The 20,554-nt window shown below is 40.3% G+C and overlaps 1 protein-coding gene across 3 annotated transcripts in view; it reads left to right on the top strand.

Annotated features, from left to right (window-relative positions):
* The window catches only part of LOC137070479 (disks large homolog 4), a 255,651-nt gene that overhangs the window by 121,304 nt on the left and 113,793 nt on the right, over nucleotides 1–20,554 (top strand). For all 3 annotated transcript variants that reach the window (XM_067437665.1, XM_067437664.1, XM_067437662.1), the window contains exons 2-3: nucleotides 2,978–3,139; nucleotides 20,147–20,203. In XM_067437665.1, the coding sequence (XP_067293766.1) occupies nucleotides 2,978–3,139; nucleotides 20,147–20,203 (219 nt within the window). The remainder of the gene's footprint in view (nucleotides 1–2,977; nucleotides 3,140–20,146; nucleotides 20,204–20,554) is intronic.

A 20,554-nucleotide genomic window follows, 5' to 3' on the forward strand; every position in this document is an offset into this window, starting at 1 on the left:
AAATTTCCTTCATTGTATCAACTCAAATTTTTAATTTCAATAAACTCAAAATTATAAGGTAACCAGGTTACTTACTTTTTTAAGTTAAACCAAGAAAAACCAACAGTGTAGAGAAAAAAGACCAGTGCTGGATTTCTAGCTGCCTTAAAGGGATAGTTTATCCAAAAAAAGGAAAGAAAAAAAAATAGCGCATGATTTACTCAGCCTCAAGTCATCCTAGATGTATGTGACATTCTTCTTTCAGACGAATACAATCAGAGTTATATTAGAAAATGTCCTGGCTAATCCAAGCTTTCTAGTGGCAGTGAATGGGAGCCCAAAATTTGAAGCCCACAAAGTGCATCCATCCATTATAAAAGTGCTCCACACGGCTCCAGGAGCACTAATAAAGGCCTTCTGAAGGGAAGCTATGAGTTTGTGTAAGAAAAATTCCCATATTTATCCGCTATAAAGTAAATTCTGTATTATATGGAAAAAATGTATTGGTGCAACAATGACATCGGACGTAGTGTAAGCGTTATGAATAACGAGAGGCGTTACACTTTCTGTATACGTTAAAGATGGAAGGCTGTTCACCCGAAGGTAGATATTTTACTTTATAACGTGTGTAAATATGGACATTTTTCTTACACAAACACATTGCTTCACTTCAGATGGTCTTTATTACCACTTTTATGATGGATGGATGGACTTATATGGACAAAACAGAAACAGTAATTCACTGCCATTATAAAGCTGGAACGAGTCAGGACATTTTTTAATAAAACTCAGATTGTATTCATCTGTAAGAAGAATGTCATATACACCAAGGATGACTTGAGGGTGAGTAAATCAGAGGGTCATTTTAATTTTTGGGTGAACTATCCCTTTAATATTGATCTGGGCTGCATTTCCCGAAACGTTCTTAACTCTATGTCATTCTTAAGTTATACCTTAAGGTATCCCTTAACGTTAATATGTGTTTCCCGAAACAAACTTAGTTAAGAATACCTTCTTTAAGTCATACTTTTGTAAGGTTGGTCTGGACCACTCTTAGCTATACCTTATCACTATTAAAAGTTAATTCCACTAGTGGCCACCACTGTGAAAAAATCTTCTTTATATGTCAGTCTATACGAATTTAATTCCGAAGTTGCCAAGTGTTCAATAAGGCTAATTTTTTATTTATTTATTTATTTATTTTTAATTTAATTTAATTTTTTATTTAATTTTTTTATTTAACATTTTTTATGCAAGGATTAAAATTGTCATTAAAAAATTCATTACAGCCACTGATGGTTGTTAGCTTTTTAATGATATTATCCAAAGGTACATCAGCTGGCAAACCATTAGACAGGAAAGGCTTAGGAGCCTATATAAAGGGAATGATTGTGGAGGGGAGTTTAGTCAAACTTTGGCAGCGAGGCAGCGAATAGTTGTGCTAAATCAAAGACGGCGCCGTCCGTGGATCCATTTAGTGTATGTACTCTATTTCATATGTGAAAACTTAAGTCCCCTGGCTACCATGTCAGAAGCTGCTATTAAAAATAAATTTCGCCTACCACGAAAAGCAAATATCAGCAGCTTTTAGATCTCAGCTCCAAAAATCAGCTGCTGGCGGCTCTTCTCTTTCTTTCTTTTTTGTCCGCCATATACTAAGCCAATTCAGCACCGCCGCCACGGACAGCAAACGCTAACGTCGCACTTAAGAAGGTTTACCTTAAGCGACCTCCTAAGGTATAGTTCGGGGAACACACCTAGAAATGGTATACCTTCAGTTAAGTTATACCTTTAGAGTCTTCGTAGCGCGCTAAGAGACAACGTTATCGGGAAATGCAGCCCTGATTTTTACCCAAACCAAACTTCTTTGAGTAGCTGAAATTAACTAATTCTAAGTTCCTCACTTACTATTTAGGATATCTGAAAGGTAATCGTTTCTTTTAATTCTAAGAAAAGGTGTATTATTAAACATTATGGTTCATCAACCAGTGGCATGAATCCTTCATATTTAGGGACATATTTACTAAAGAAGTCAAATTAGCATATACTACCTCAATCCTATAAAAGCGCAGATGGGAGTGGAAAGTTCTGCTCGTGATCTACTGAAGACGAACAAACTAAAGAACACAGACGCAGCCGGATCATTTCCATTATGACCAACACAATCTACCAAGAGCAGTGCGAATCGTGTCTGGTTTAAGACATGCTTTCTTTGGGCGTTAAATAATAGCACAAACACCAGTAAACTGACGAGCTTAAACTTTAGTAAATCACCTTACATGATTCATTTAAATACTCTACTCTTATAAATACTGCATCTGAAAGGGAAACTCCTACAAATGCATATGCAATAAAGTCAGCCGCAAAAATAACCCTGTCTGTGCCTTTTCAGGACAGTAGTTTTTTAGCGCCAAAAGAGGGTTTGTGCTGGTTCAAGCTGTTAGTAAATCTGGCTAAGTCCTTTATAGCTTTATGTTTTTGACTAAATGTCATAAAGCTTGATATATATTTCAAACACCAGTGGTAATAAAGGATGTAATATTCACCCTTTGAGAGCTTTGATTATAGGAAGTCTTCTGATGTTTAATTCATCTCCTGCTGCAGACGAGAGAAGAAACTTTCTTTAGGGTCACATCTTGTGCCAAATAAATGCTCATTAATTTGTGTTTTTTGAAATTCGTTTTTTCACATGTATTTATTTATATAGCGCTTTATACAATACAGATAGTTTCAAAGCAGCTTCTCATTAATGAATCAATTAAGAAACAAATTCAGCTGCAAAGGAGAATACAATAGTGCAAAGTTAGTGTCATTATCCAGCTGAGTTCAGTTCATGTTCTCATCCAATAGTTTCAGTGCAGTTAAATCGAAAATAACATCAGTGAATATCACTTTTCCTATACAGCCTTGGATTTTTGTGACATTTCGTGCAAACCAAACATACTGCAAAGCTTGAGAATTTGGTTTGAGTGTGTTTTGTCTCTTGTTCTCCCTGTAGAAATATCGGTATCAGGATGAAGAGACTCCGCCCCTGGAGCACAGCCCCGCCCACCTGGCTCACAGCAAGAGCGCTGAGATGCTTCACATGAGCGATAAAAACCTGGCTGCCATGGACTCCATGCACAGTTACGCCCCCCACACACACATCTCACCAATAAAGGTATGGAACCTCACACCAACACACACATACATGTTTTATGGGGACCTTCCATAGACATAATGAATTTTATACTGTACAAACTGTATATTCTCTCCCCTTACTCCTCTAACCCTACCCATAAACCCATCACACAACTTGATGAATTTTTACATAATTTACTATGACTTATAAGCTGTTTTTATCATGGAGACAAAAAAATCTCTCCCTACAAGGATTTCGGATTTTGCCATCTTTGTTGGGACATCTGTCCCCATATCGTCTGAACCACACACACATGTTGAGTTTTATGGGGACATTTGATAGATGTAATGGTTTTTATTCTATACAAATTGTGTTTTCTTTCCTCTTAAATTAACCCTACCCCTTAACCTTCCCATCACACTAAAATTCTGTATTTTTAGATTTACAAAAAAGATAATTCTGTATGATTTCTATGCTTTTTTTTTTTTACCCCAAACAATGCCCCCACAAGGTCAAAATGTACTGGTATTACTATACTTGTGTGGATATTTGGTTCCCTTAACGTAGGGAATATAGACACACGCACGCACGCACACATGCACACACACACAGCCCCTGCCCCTGGACCTACCCATCACAGGAAACATTCAGCATTTTTACATTTTCAAAAAACATCACTTAGTCTGACTTATAAGATGTTTTCCTCATGGGGACCAAAAAATGTCCCCACAAGGACAAGGATTTCGGATATTGCCATCTTTGTGGGGACCCATTTACATTTTGGCCCCAATAACGTAGGGTTTACCAGGACACACACACACACACACACACACACACACACACACACACACACACACACACACACACACACACACACACACACACACACACACACACACACACACACACACACACACACACACACACACACACACACACACACACACACCCACACACACACACACACACACACACACACACACACATGTATATGTGTGTACAAGGAATTCTGTACCGTACACCTCTCAGAGTAAGATGTTATTCTTCACATTTTATAATTCAGTTGTGATTTATTGAAGTGCAACTTTCTATCTCTTATATATTTAGGAGAAATAGATATAACCAGTTGTTGAAAAACCTTAAGAATGTACCGCTATTATTGCAGTATTATTTATACAGTTTTAATTATGAATATTTTAAAATTAGCTTTGATTTTATATTTTCAGTTTTAATTGTTGTATTTGTGTATGTGTACTTGTAATTATTTCCTTTTTTATTTAACCTTTATTTTAATTTGAGTCGTTGTACTAGAGATTAGGACTGTTTTGATCATACTTTCTCAGCTGAAATGCTCTTATTGTGTTGATGTGTTTGGCAAACATGTGCGCTGCTATTGAGGTGCGATACGGGTAAAGCAAATTCACTGCAAGCTCGCTGTCGCTCATATCTGAGATAAATGACCACTTATGTGTTTTATTGAACTATACAGTACAATTGGCTAAAACGAATGCGCAGGTTACTTTTCTGAACAAGAGCGCTCTCCGAGTATGTGTTTGTCTCTCTGTTCACGTGAATCGCGGCACAGTTTGAGTCTCCTCCAGGATTCGGTCTCGGGTTTGGCACCCTGGTGCGCTCTCAGGTCCGCATGACAGCTTTCACTTAACCAAATTTTCATGCGAACTGTGCCCTGTTCTGAACTAAACTCCCAGTGTAAAAACATCCTTTATTTATATTCTTAAAATGAGAGAAATCACTGCTCCTTCTGAATTTATAGCTTAGGCTTAAGAGACATGAACTAGTTCTTTGAAAAACATCTGTGACCTTTGATACATGTCTAGTCTTCATGCTCTGAGTATGGTTTCACTAATAATAAACGTACATTTGCATAAATCATGCATATTTGTCCATACCCATGTTGATTAGAGTATTAAAAACCTGAAAAATATTAATTTAAGGTACATTTACAATTAATAAAAATGTGCAGTTAAGTTGCGATTAATTGTGAGTTAACTCATGACAATCATGCGATTAATCGCGATTGAAAGTGTTGATTGACAGCCCTAAATAATGCATATTCACTTTAGGTTATCTATAGTTCTCCACTGTGCAGTGTGTGTGTGTGTGTGTGTGGGCATGTTTTTGTGACATATGAGGACACAAATGTGTATAATGAGATGGGTATGACACAGGTATAAAGGAGAGGGTGACATATGAGGACATTGGTCATGTCCCCACTTTTCAAAATACTTGTAAAGTAATAAATCATACAGGACTAGTTTTTTTTAGAAAGTAAAAATGCAGAATGTTTCCTGTGATGGGTAGGTTTAGGGGCAGGGGCAGTGTAAGGGGATAGAAAATATGGTTTGTACAGTATAAATACCATTACGCCTAAGGTATGTCCCCATATGTCACAAAAACAAACTTGTGTGTGTGTGTGTGTGTGTGTGCGTGTGTGCGTGCGTGTGTGTGTATTCTCTGTTTTCTTTGCCTTTGAGAAAATGCTCATGTTTTCCACTTGTTATCCACAGGATCGATTCATTGTGTTTGTGTTTGTTTCAACTCTCTCATGCCCTGGTCTACTGCACTATATTTGTCAGTGCTGCTTCTCTACTATTTTTTTACTCTCCTCTTTCTCTGCCTGTCTTACTGTCTCTCCGTCTGACCTCTGTGTTCATTCCCTGCATGGGTTCCCCATTCCCTCTGGCTTTAGTAGGTGTCTGTGGTGTGTGTGTGTGTGTGTGTGTGTGTGTGTGTGTGTGTGTGTGTGTGTGTGTGTGTGTGTGTGTGTGTGTGTGTGTGTGTGTGTGTGTGTGTGTGTGTGTGTGTGTGTGTGTGTGAGAGAGAGTGAGAGTGAGTGTGTGAGTCAGTCCTACACACCTCTGCTGTGTGTGTAGGCTGATCAGACTGTTTCTGCAGCCTTCACTGGCTCTCAAACACACACACACACACACACACACACACACACACACACACACACACACACACACACACACACACACACACACACACACACACACACACACACACACACACACACACACACACACACACACATGAGAGATGTGTGATGCTTATAGAGAGATTGAAGAAATGGTGCAGAAAACAACACATTTCCCAAAATACTGACACACAATATACTAATGACATTAAGACTGACCTTGTAAATAATTTAACACGCATAAGGGACACTAGCCACCATTAATGATGACTCAATAATCATATTAGTATCCACGCCAGATGATGAACAATAATTCACTACCTAGAATCAAACATACAAACATATGTTCTTACGTATGCATCTTAGCAGTTGGCTAACGTGTTTTGTGTCAAATCACTTTAGCATAAAGCTCATTTGCATTCTTGTGTTCTGTGTGTGAAGGGCGTTTGGCTGGATATGAAGGTCAGAAACCAAACCACTCCTCCTCCTAGCTCTCTCTCTCTCTCTCTCTCTCTCTCTCTCTCTCTCTCTCTCTCTCTCTCAGTGGTACCATCTGTCTTCATGTGAAACATGCCTGTGAAACACAACATGCAAACATCCACATACTATATCCCTTGGTTAAGTTTACTGTAGAGATTTAATGATATCCACAGTATCAGTGCATTACAAACTAATCAAAATCATCATTAACTGTGCTCATTATTATGGGTACAACCGTTTGCTTTTAATAATGAATGCTTACTAAACTATACAATTCATCATGGAAAACGTACGTATTTTCAAAAACTTGCTTAAGAACAAATGTAATTGTTTGTATTTATAATAATGAGTATAATGTAATTATAGAAAATTAATGCATTGATGCAGTTCAATCAGTGCATTTACTCTTTTGTATTTAAACATGTATGCAGTAAATGCAGTTAGTTTAATACAGGTGGAGATTTGTAAGCATTTGTAAGTTGGGGGGAAGGGGGTTATGTAATTTCTGATATGGGAGGCTATGTAAGATGTACAGTACATGTATTGTCCTTATGTGCTATAGCTGCATGTATATTTATGAGGAACATGCTGTTCACTTTGCATGACACACACACACACACACACACACGCACGTACGCACACACACACACAGTACGAATCACTGTCATGTGGTCATATGACACATCAGATCTCCTACATGCTGTCACGTTACACACACAAAGGAAAACTGGTGCGAGGACTCAAGTGCAGAGAAAGATAATTTATTACAAAATAAACATAAACTCAAAACAAAACCCACGAGGGGGAAAAACACACAATAGAATAATAAAATATAAACTTAAACAAACCAACAGAATCACAGGGAGAACGGGAGACGCAGACATTACACAAGGATCCAACACAGACTGACAAACACAAGGAGATTATAAAGGGAACAAACAAGGCAGATAATGAGGGAGAACAGGTGGGGCAAATGAACCAATAATCAGATAACAAGAAGGGCGGGGTTGACAGTAGACATGACAAACCCACATGTGCACACAAGACAGGACAGGCATGTGACATTACCCCCTCCTTAAGGAGCGGCTACCAGACGCTCCACTAGGGACGGGCGGGACAGACCAGGGCGGGACGGGAGGGACAGACCAGGGCGGGACGGGAGGGACAGACCAGGGCGGGACGGGAGGGACAGACCAGGGGGGCACGGGAGGGACAGACCAGGGGGGCACGGGAGGGACAGACCAGGGGGGCACGGGAGGGACAGACCAGGGGGGCACGGGAGGGACAGACCAGGGGGGCACGGGAGGGACTGACCAGGGGGGCACGGGAGGGACTGACCAGGGGGGCACGGGAGGGACAGACCAGGAAGAAACAGACAAGGGAGGGGTAAACAAGGGAGGGACAAGGAAAACAAAAAGTTCAAGAGGCCACGGTGGCACACAAAGTTCGAATGGCCAGGACGGCCCGCCGAGTTCAGGCGGCCCGCAGAGTTCAGGCGGCCAGGGCGGCGCGGTGAGTGCAGGGGGTGCCAGGGAGGAGCGGTGAGAGCAGGACGCCTCAGCGGCGCACGGAGAGCAGGACGCCTCAGCGGCGCACGGAGAGCAGGACGCCTCAGCGGCGCACGGAGAGCAGGACGCCTCAGCGGCGCACGGAGAGCAGGACGCCTCAGCGGCGCACGGAGAGCAGGACGCCTCAGCGGCGCACGGAGAGCAGGACGCCTCAGCGGCGCACGGAGAGCAGGACGCCTCAGCGGCGCACGGAGAGCAGGACGCCTCAGCGGCGCACGGAGAGCAGGACGCCTCAGCGGCGCACGGAGAGCAGGACGCCTCAGCGGCGCACGGAGAGCAGGACGCCTCAGCGGCGCACGGAGAGCAGGACGCCTCAGCGGCGCACGGAGAGCAGGACGCCTCAGCGGCGCACGGAGAGCAGGACGCCTCAGCGGCGCACGGAGAGCAGGACGCCTCAGCGGCGCACGGAGAGCAGGACGCCTCAGCGGCGCACGGAGAGCAGGACGCCTCAGCGGCGCACGGAGAGCAGGACGCCTCAGCGGCGCACGGAGAGCAGGACGCCTCAGCGGCGCACGGAGAGCAGGACGCCTCAGCGGCGCACGGAGAGCAGGACGCCTCAGCGGCGCACGGAGAGCAGGACGCCTCAGCGGCGCACGGAGAGCAGGACGCCTCAGCGGCGCACGGAGAGCAGGACGCCTCAGCGGCGCACGGAGAGCAGGACGCCTCAGCGGCGCACGGAGAGCAGGACGCCTCAGCGGCGCACGGAGAGCAGGACGCCTCAGCGGCGCACGGAGAGCAGGACGCCTCAGCGGCGCACGGAGAGCAGGACGCCTCAGCGGCGCACGGAGAGCAGGACGCCTCAGGGGCGCAGGGAGAGCAGGACGCCTCAGCGGCGCAGGGAGAGCAGGACGCCTCAGCGCCGCAGGGAGAGCAGGACGCCTCAGCGGCGCAGGGAGAGCAGGACGCCTCAGCGGCGCAGGGAGAGCAGGACGCCTCAGCGGCGCAGGGAGAGCAGGACGCCTCAGCGGCGCAGGCAGGGTGTTGGGGAAACTTCTCCAGTCCAGCAGTATCCACCAGCACTGGGACCACCGGAATACGATCTGCTGGCATTGGGACCACCGGAACATGATCTGCCGGAACTGGGACCACCGGAACACGATCCACCAGCACAGGGACCACCGGAACACGATCCGCCGGAACTGGGACCACCGGAACTGCCTCCGGGGCTTCAGATAAAGCCCTGTGCTCCTTCCACGCATGCAGGACTGCCACCACAAAGCATCCCATCACAGCCCTCCAGGCCGTTTCCGGACTCGGGACCACCGGAACGGAGTCCACCGGCACAGGGACCACCGGAAAACGATCCACCGGCACAGGGACCACCGGAACACGATCCACCGGCACAGGGACCACCGGAGCACGATCCACCGGCACAGGGTCCACCGGAACACGATCCACCGGCACAGGGACCACCGGAACACGATCCACCGGCACTGGGACCACCGGAACACGATCCACCGGCACTGGGACCACCGGAACACGATCCACCGGAACTGGGACCACCGGAGTTGTGGATGACACCCTGTGCTTCTCCCAAGCATGCAGGACTGCCACCACAAAGCCTCCCATAACAGCCCTCCAGGCCATGTCTGGACTCGGGATTCCCGGACTCGGGACCCCCGGGACTGGCACCGAGGGAGAACTTCTCTGCTGAGTCCTCATTGTATGGTTGGATCCTTCTGTCACGTTACACACACAAAGGAAAACTGGTGCGAGGACTCAAGTGCAGAGAAAGATAATTTATTACAAAATAAACATAAACTCAAAACAAAACCCACGAGGGGGAAAAACACACAATAGAATAATAAAATATAAACTTAAACAAACCAACAGAATCACAGGGAGAACGGGAGACGCAGACATTACACAAGGATCCAACACAGACTGACAAACACAAGGAGATTATAAAGGGAACAAACAAGGCAGATAATGAGGGAGAACAGGTGGGGCAAATGAACCAATAATCAGATAACAAGAAGGGCGGGGTTGACAGTAGACATGACAAACCCACATGTGCACACAAGACAGGACAGGCATGTGACACATGCCTCCTTATGCTATTCCTGTTAGTCTTCAGTTCATAGAAGACTAATAATTCTGTATCTCCACAATATGCTTCATATCACATCGGTTTGAATAGGATACAGTGAGGTTGGATGATGTAGCTGAAAACATGCCTTTCGTTTTATTTTTTACAAAGACCAAGATTGCAATTATTTCTGGAACAAAAATATTAATGTGGTTACGAAATTGTTACCAGATGTATGTCTTGATATAATCTTGGTATGTCTAAATTGTCTTAATATTGATGCATGCTTTTGAAATGTGAGAAGCATTGCTACCAATTAGATTCCAAAAGAACCTAATTCTGTAAAAAAAATTATGTAAAAATAATTATCCAAAAATAATTAAGTCATGTTTTCTGTAGATCATTTTTCACTAAAACATTTGTACAGGTACCCATCAAATAGAATTTAATAATCCTTTTTCAAATTATGAATTAAGAATTTTAAATGAGTAAAAAACTAGAGCTTAATAAAATATTTTTTATAAATCTTAATAGAACAAGGGAATTGACTATTTCGTTTTCATAAAAAAAGTATTTTTAAAGTATTTTTTTTTAAATAAAACTCTTCAATAAATGTAAAACTGTATACAAAATGTCTTACTTAGCTCTGTTTTTTTTTGCCCATTTAAAATTCTTAATTCATAATATGAATAATATGTAAGGGTTATTTAATTCCTAATTCATTTGACGTTTGATTGAAATGAGTAAATCTTGAAAAAATGCTTAAAATGTTGTATGTACAAAAAGAAGCTTACATCTACAATCAAATCTTCATGTCACAAAGACCTGAGAGGTATAAGTATGCAAAAACATAGCACACACAAATATTAAGTAAAAACATTTTGCGTGCATCTCCTTAAATGAAAGAAATGTGTTTATGCCTTAGCATTTGGCCCGAAGAAAACTTTTAATATTGTAATTATGCAAATTTTCTTTTGGAATATCACATATTTTTTCGATTAGTTGACCTACATCCTTAAAATAGTGAATCAGGGACTTTCACATATTCACTAGTACCTGTGACCTTTGCCTTTATAAACTCCTAATTACTGCTTATTAATAGCTTGGTGCATTATAAGGCATTAATATGTGCTTTATAAGTGCTAATAAACAGCTAATATCCTGGTAATATGCATGCTAATAAGCAACTATTAATAGTGAGAATGGGATCATAAATTAAAGTGTTACCGCAACATGTACTGCTCTTTGAAATATGATAATAAGGTGTGATTTTTGTGCATATATTGGGGTTCAATTAAGAAATAATTTGATTACGGACTGTTGTCAATTATTCAACTATTAAATAAGAATTAAAAGTGTAAAACTGACCTTCCACTTTAGGACTCTACTGCTATAAGGCAGCATTTACATTACATTTCATTTGACCCAATTCCGATTTTTTTTCACAAATCGAAACATTTACAGTAAGCAGGAAAAAAGCACATGGATTCTGATACTCTCGGATCAGTTTCAGGACTCATTTATATGTGGAAATAAATCAGCCAGATATTTCCGTCAATGTGACGCCAAGTTTGAGCGCAGTATCTTGGGACATGTGGTCTTCACCTCACAGCCGGTGGAAAATAGGACTCGGGCAGAAATCATGTTGATGGATGCGGTTATTAACGTTACTGTAGTGTGAAGCAGAGCAGGGCCGAGTGTTGTGGAGCTGAGCACGGCTGCGGGAGCGATTGTTACACAAACACACGGCTTGCGAACACCGGGACTTTTATTATGACGGGAAGGGACACAGTCGCCGGGCGCCCGCACTGATCCGCTCTTCCGGTTATGACTATGATTATAAAATAACAAAAACTACGACTTTATTCAGCATTGTCTTCTCTTCCTTGTTTGTGTTCAATCCTCAAATAAAGATTCAAACGGTTATGAATCAGTGAATCGATCAATGATTCGGATCGCGTGCCAAACTGCTGAAATCACGTGACACTGGCGATCCGAATCATTGATCGAATAAATGCTGAATAAAGTCGTAGTTTTTGTTATTTTTGGACCAAAATGTATTTCCGATTCTTCAAGAGATTCTCATTAACCAACTGATGTCACATATGGACTACTGATGATGTTTTTATTCCCTTTCTGGACATGGACAGTATAGTGTGCATACACTTGCATACGCTCTCAGATTAAATATAAAATATCTTAAACTGTGTGAAGATGAACAGAGCTCTTACAGGTGTGGAACGACATTAGGGTGAGTCAATAATGACATAAATTTAATTTTTGGGTGAACTAGCCCTTTAAATAGAGTTTTGACTAGTCAATATGTATTTAGAGATATAATCAGATTTCTTACTAGTGCAATTATAATTGCAGATATCTCAAATTGTCATTCTGACTAGTCAAATTATAATTATCACTAGTCAAAATACAATTGTTACTATCTTTAAATATATTTATAGAAAGTCAGACAAAGGTTTAAATGCTAAAATGGCTTGCGATATTGTTGCAGCTTGCGCGATCGCAGTTCATGACGTGACTCGCCTCTGTCCCTTCTTCAATGACGGATGATTCACATTTACTGGTGAATATCCAATTTGACCGCTTACATGGCGGACGCAAATGCACTTTATTACCATATGAGTGAGGCCTGAATCCGATCAAGGATATCGTTCACATGTCATATCCGATCTGTGCCACATCGGAATTGGGTTTAAATGGGGCCTAAGTAACTTTGCAAGACAAGAACACTTGGCAGGTTAGGTTCGATTAAAACAAACCCTGGTGCGATTGCTCTGTTAGTGCGGTTCATTTGAATAAGTGTGAACGATGCCATCTGAACTCTGGTGTGCACCAAACAAGAGGACCGAGACGCTGAAAAGACGAGTCTCGGGCCACTTCCAAATTTGTTCTGGTGCGGTTCGGATGAAATATGAACACAATAGGACCAAAGACAAATAATGGGACATGATCTCACAAGACCTGACCCTAAAAAGGACAGAAGGATCAAGCATACTGTTTTTTTCTCGTCATAGTCGTGATGTTTCCCATCACAGTTCGGCGTCAGAACCGCGTCTCCTCGCAGCAGATCTTCATTTGTGTGATTGAGGGATTCCTGCCGCTGTTTGACTCCTTTACACATAAGCTCTTTATGAGTTCTCAGCTGCTCAAATTACCATCATATGTAGCTACACACACTCAATGAGTGCAGTTAGGCACACACAGCATTGTTTTAAATGTTCGGTAAGTTCTGTTGTGAAATATGTCATAAAAGCGATCAGGTTGTGAACATATCCCTTTGCCTTTAGGTTCGCTTTTTCATTCAATTTGGCCGGACCAGACCAACTAAGCAAACTGAACAACAAGTGTAAACACACCATAATACATTTAGTCACAAAGTTATTCGTAGTTAGTAGGATCTGTAAAGTGGATTCATAGAAAATTTTACCTTCAAAATTTCTAAAACAATTGTGTGTATAATCATATTTCTGTAGTATTTTCTGACATTACCCCATCCAACCTTTACTCAGCTTATGATATGATATGATTGATAACACCGTATTTTTCTGTTTTTTTTTGCCTGGGTTGGAATTGCACCTTTTTGTAGTTGATATCAAACTGTAATGCAGTCCCCAACCTTAATATTCGATAGATTTGCTTTTATAATCAATATGTCCACCAATCAGAAGCAAGAATTCAGTCAGACTGTATTATAGGAGGCAGTACTGTACATTCACTCCGTCACTGAGGGAATATTTTGCAATGATGGCTGGCTGACTGACTGCACATTGTCTCACTTACTACATATATACACACCAAATTAATAAATAAATGGACAGAATGTATAATTTTAGAACAAGTGAAGAGTATAAGAGATCGTAAACTAACACCTGGTTGATTGGCAATGGTCCGTTGTAATAGTCAAAATATTGGACAGAACAATTCAGTTTGAATGAGGTATTCAGATTGATCAGAGAGCTGATAAAATGCATGAAGTTTGTTTTAATTACTAATATTTATATTGTTGAACTTCAGCAAACCTCTGGAGCGTTTGACAGTATTTAAGCATCTGTGAATAAAGGAGTAGGAAATTGGAGAAAATGAGACACGCGTTCCTTTGGGAATCTTTCAATCACCGAGCTCTCAGGATGGATTTGGGTCAGGGATGAATCTCAAGGGCTTCAGAAGGAGTGAGCCGTCATCCTTCGCTTCAGGAAATGTGTAATGTGAGATTTTCATCTGCCTGTTGAGAGCTCTTATCTTCAGAGTTTATTTTTGGAAACCACAACATTTCGTAAATGTAAAGGATTTATCATGCCGAGAAGCAATACCTGAAGCGCTTTAATCACTCAAAACTGAACAACACCGCCATCTGCTGTTTACACACAGAACAGCGCTGGCATAGGGTTATACACATTTGCCATACTTTTCCAGACCCCTCTGTAGATTAATAGACCATATTAAACATACACGGTTATTTAACATACAGTCACTGGTTTACTAAGTGATAACATGCACTTACATGATGAGGAGAAACTTAAAACACATTTTAAGCTGCATATATTCACCTCTGACACTACTTTGATACTGCTATCGCGGTTAACAGTCTAATTTAGGTGATCGATTGCTTCTTTATCTGGTTTGTGTGGCAGTTGAGTAAATATTCTTGGTAAAATTCAAAAGTGAATTCACTTATGGTAAAGAAAAACTGTTTAGCGTAATGAAAATGTTCTGTTTGACAATTACTAAAGGACCTCATTTGCCATGAAAACACTTGCATGATGCATTTTTAGAAATGCTTAATTTTATGTTTTAGAAATCCAGACCTGGAAATTACTCAAATCAAATTCCAAACTTTTCCAAAATGATTTCAGGATTGAGACAGTTACAAGTTACACCATTGTGTTTGTTGTGTCCTTCTAAATGGGAAACAAACAGTGCAGACTGTACTTTTGTATTATTGTGTTCGACTTTTCCTTTTATTGCTTTCTACCGTTCCACTGGAAGGTTAGTTCCAGTTATGCAGTAAACTGTAAACCTGAATTAAATTGACAAAACTCAAAACATTTGAGGAAATCAGTTACATCCATTTTTTTTAAGTGAAGAAATTCAGTTTGAGGGGACAGAAACTTTTGTATTCATACATTTTAATTGCTCTTAACTTGAATTATTTGAGTAAGCTAATTCATACATTTACCTTAAAATGATCATGTAATCTCAACTTGAATATTTTTAGTTGTGGAAACTTGGCTAGCTTTAACTAGCTAATTCAATTAATGCTAAACTGCTAATTGGTAGCACAATGCTTTGATAGCATTAGCATTAGCATAGCACTTGCTGAATGAGGACCGCAATCTATTCATGCATTTGGCAGACGCTTTTATCCAAAGCAACTTACATTGCATTCAACGTACACATTTACATTTAGTCCTTGCTTTCCCTGGGAAATATTTAACACATTGAACATTTATCTGTTTGATTTATCTCAAACCAAGCTCATCACCATAATGATAACCCTACAAAACCAACATAACAGAAACTCCTCTAAATTAGCATAGCAAAACATTAAACACTATTAAGTCTCCCACTTTACATTCATCTTGCACCGAAACATAACACTTAATTTACTCTTCCCTTTTTGAGTACCATATGGCAACGCATGCTGGGAAATAGAAATCCCAGGACAGTTTCGGGCTAAATTTAAGTTTGTCTAAATGAAAAGAAACAAGTTTATAAAACTCAAAACAATAAAACAGTTCAGATTATTTAAAATGTGTCAAAAAGTAAATAATCAAAAGTTTGTTAAGGTTGGCTCTGCTCAAACCAATTAATTATTTTGAGTGTTAGTGTTTGCAGTGTACCTTTAAATAATATTAATAATAATACTATATGATAATAATAATAATAATAATAACAACAATACATAGCCTAGAAATCTAGATGCACCCTAGCGACAGCAAATCTAATCTGCCGCGAGTGTCGTCTAGCAACTCTCAATACCTTCTGACCGCGGAGATCCACTTTTGCGACACAACTGAAGCTCGATGTTGTGACGCTTCCCCTCATTTGTGCCTTGATGGGCGTACCTCAAGTTTACCACTATGGCCGTGCATTTGAGCCAGCAGGGAATGAAAAACCAATGACCCGCGAGAGACTTCCCCCAGTCTCCATGTGCTCTACTTTCATTGGAGAGCCGCGTTGCGTTCAATGGATTAATTTGCATAAAGATGGGAATCGGTCAGCTTTTCTGATGCGCAGTATTTTTTCAAATGCAGCGCTGCCTTCCCGGAATGCTGTGCGGGTGCGTTAAAGTCGCCTGACGTCACCCATGGGAATAAAGTGGAGCGCGGCGCGTCAGAAGTGTTGCAAAGACAAGTGGATCTGCACCTTCAGCTGTAAATACCAAACTCTGGTCGGGCCAATCACATCGTGTATAGAGTCGGTGGGCGGGGCTTAACATAATGACGGCCGAGTTGCGCTTGCGTGCTTCTAGTAAACACAGAAACTGGCAAATGGCTGTCTTTCGAATCAGCTCTGACCGTGACTCTGGAAGATTCGGAGTTAAGCTTTTCTCTGAGAAAAGAACAAAATCATTTGTCATTCTTAAGAAGGGAAGATGTGTTCGGAGTTTTGCCAGCCGGATACGGCGAAAGTTTAATCTGTCAGCTCCGCTTCACCTTCGTTGCTCTGGTTGGTGTAGCGCTATCCTATCGCGTGCAGAGGGAGTTTGAAAGACAACCGTTTATCCGCCCCTCGGATTGAGCTGTCAATGGTGAGTTTCCAGACCAAACATCTTGATGTGGGTCTGGCTTGTCAGGTTAAACAATACATTGTATGGGTCAAAATTTGATTTGGTTTTTTCTTTTATGCCAAAAATCATTAGGATATTAAATAAGGATCCTGTTCCATGAAGATATTTACCAGTTGTACATTTCCAACTGTAAATATATATTAAAAATTAATAAGATTTAATATGCGTTGATAAGGACGTCAATATTTTCTCAATATTTCAATTTTTTTTACACCCTCAGATTCCAGATATTCAAATAGTTGTGTCTCTGCCAATCTTAACAAACTATAAATCAATGGAAAGCTTATTTATTCAGCTTTTAGATTATGTATAAATCTCGATTTCAAAAAATTGACCCGTATGATGGGTTTTGTGGTGGGTCACATTTAAGAAACTATTTAATATTATTCACAGAAATCATATTAGTCGTTGCTACATTAAAAAAAGATGTCAATTGTGAATGTCAAATAGCAATTTTTTTGTTAGTCAAAGAGATATTACAACACAAAAATGATTCAGGCCCTTCATAGATAAGACACATTTAAATGAGGTTTACTTTACTTGTGTAAATGAAGTTGTGTCGAAATTAGATTGTGTTCAATCTGCCTAATATATTTAAAACTGAAGTTTACTTAATTAATTTGCGTAAAAACTACATGAAATATTTGTGCTGCCATAACTAGCTGGGCAGTGGATCTGTAGTTCCCAGCATGCTTTGCAAAGGACTGCGCTAGTTGAGAAAATGTATGGATTAAAGTGTTATTTTATGTGTTTATCAGTAAAGGGAAAGATGTTGTTAGTTTATGTTAGTGTTAAATGTTCAGATGTTTTGGACATTGAGGAGTTTCTGTAATTTTGTGGTTATTATGCAGAAGAGAGCCTGTGTTTAGGCTGTGGGCACTTATATACAAATGCGTTGGATGGAATTCCTGCTCTTAGTTAAATATTTGTAGTTTGTCCAATGAGTTAATTTTGCATTTTATTTAAAAAATATATGCTTGTTGTTATTTAAAATTAACACCTTACATGATAAACTTTTATAAATTTAACATCATTAAGTAAAGGGCACATAAATATTATGTAACAGTGACAAATTCAAATGGTTTGTATTTACTCAAAGAAATTGTGCCGGCTTTACTTGATTTTTTTTGTTCATATAACTAAATTGTTATTTGTAAAAAATGCTCAATATAGTTGTGCAACCATTTACCACCAACAGACTAACAGCGTGGAAAGTGCATTTGAGGACAAGAATATCCATTCAGAACACACTAAAGCCATATTACCGTTAAGAAACGCATACTCCTGCACACTTTCTAGAATATGTCTTAGTAACGGTCAGTTTTTCATTTTGCTGGGGACATGGTAAACACATTAACATAAAAACCCCCAATAAAAAACCCTTTTCTTGTCATAAAAGAAAACTATGATTTAATAAAATCTGTCCAATATGAATACATATGATGGGGACATCAAAATGTACTGCATAGTTTGAATGAACCTGTACATTTCCTCATGAGTCTGTGTTCACTTTCCTGTTTCCTTTCCTAATCTAATTGACACCCATTGCTAGAGTTGCACAAACAGCACCTTCAGGACTTTATGTCAGTCTCCTGGATCCCATTTGCTTTAACTTCCCCTATTCAGAGCCTTTGATGGGATGCTGTACACTAGCCATATTTCTTTAAAAACACCAGCTAATATCAATCACAGCTTTTAGCATGATTTTGCTATAATATGCATGCAAAACAATCACAGTTTCTACATTTTCCAGTAGAAAAAATGCAACACGATCACAAAGCACTGCGTATCTATAGCACATGTTCATGCTTTTATTTGCCGTTTTCTTTATATGCAAAAGTTGTGCATCTGGCATGCAAATACCTGTTGGGTGTGTAGTTCATATGCACACAAAAAGTGTTTATTATATGCATGCAAAAAAAGTGTGTATCAGATGCATGTAAAAGTGTAATTTCTACATATAAAGAGCATCCAAAATCATCTAATGTCCTATAGATACGCATTCAGTACCAGGAGATTGGGCTCAAAATGGTGTAAGAATGTCAATAAAGGGTTAGTTCACCCAAAAATGAAAATTCTGTCATTAATTATTTACCCCCATGTCGACACCTAAGACCTCCATTCATCTTTGGAACACAAATTAATAAAATTAATAAAATGATTGTAGAGCCACTGTAGTGTATGGATGTTGTATCGACGTCTTCAGTGCCTTTATGGGTCTTGAGAGAGGAAATGACATTGGTGTCAATGAAGGCCTTTGTGAGCCATCGGATTTCAACACTAATATCTTCATCTGTGTTCTGAAGATGAACGGAGGTCTCACGGGTGTCGAACGACATGAGGGTGAGGAATTAATGACAAAATGCTCATTTTTGTATTCAGTACAATGATTCTTTTACTAAATTCAATTTGTCATGAAATCTGAAATCTTTACAATTATGTTCGACTTGAGTACATTTGGACTATTATAGTAATTATAAAACCATATAGTCAGTGTATTGAATTTATATTAATACTGTAGATATCAGATTCAATGCTTCATAATGCATTATGATGCATGCATTTTTACACACTTAAAGGGACAGTTCAGCTAAAAATGCTGTTTATTATTTGCTCATTCTCAAGTTGTTCCAAACCTGTATGAGTTTCTTTCTTCTGCTGGACACTAAATATATTTTGAAGAATATGGGTTACCAATGAATTGATGGTTCCCACTGACTTCCATAGTCATTTTTCCCCGTATTATGGAAGTCAGTGGGGACCATCAATTGATTGGTTACCCATATTTTTCAAAATATATTTAGTGTCCAGCAGAAGAAAGGAACTCATACAGGTTTGGAACAACGTGAGAATGAGCAAATGATGAACCACCCCTTTAACCATCTTATTTTGCAGAAGTAATCTGTTTTCTGTGAATGTGTGAGACTTCTGATTCATCATTAGCAAGCTGAAGAATAGCAATGTGAAGTAAAGTGTAAATGTAACCGGTGTGCTTATTTATACGATAATACAAATAATGCCATACAGAACACCAGTTTGCAATATCACAACTGTCTGTCTTTGTACATGTAAAGCAGCTGGAAGTGGAAGACAGCCTCGCACATTCATGCGCCTGCTCTTCCGTCTATCAAAGGCTCTGATTTCATGCTTTTTTATCATTAAAAAAGTGGTTTTGTTGTTGAGTTATCCGCCCTCCTCTCCTCTTTTTTTGTTTCTTTCACAGCCGGTGTTGCTGTCGTCTGGTCAAACCCCTCTGTACACGTCTGCGGTCTCCACTCTGGTAAGGAACTAATGTTTGCTGCCCCTGCTGTCCAGGAGGCAGAACTGCACCTGTAGGCTGCAGTAACGGCTTCTGTCCGTGATCATCACATCCTTTCTCACGCCATTTCATCAATGACAGCCAGAGCACATCATAATAACATGGAAGTAACTCACAGAACCGATCATGTTTTCATCCACCTCCTGTTGGTTTCATCTACAGCCGTGGCTCTCATGATTGTTTATTGTAAACTGTACTGGGTCGTCAAATTAAGTCAAGTTAATGTTTATAATAATTTCAATATATGCATGCCTTATAGTTACATTTAGCACGTTCAATGATATAGTTTAAAAGAAACAAGAAATTTGAGAT

The sequence above is a fragment of the Pseudorasbora parva genome, chromosome 3, assembly GCF_024679245.1.
Source record: "Pseudorasbora parva isolate DD20220531a chromosome 3, ASM2467924v1, whole genome shotgun sequence".
Lineage (NCBI taxonomy): Eukaryota > Metazoa > Chordata > Actinopteri > Cypriniformes > Gobionidae > Pseudorasbora > Pseudorasbora parva.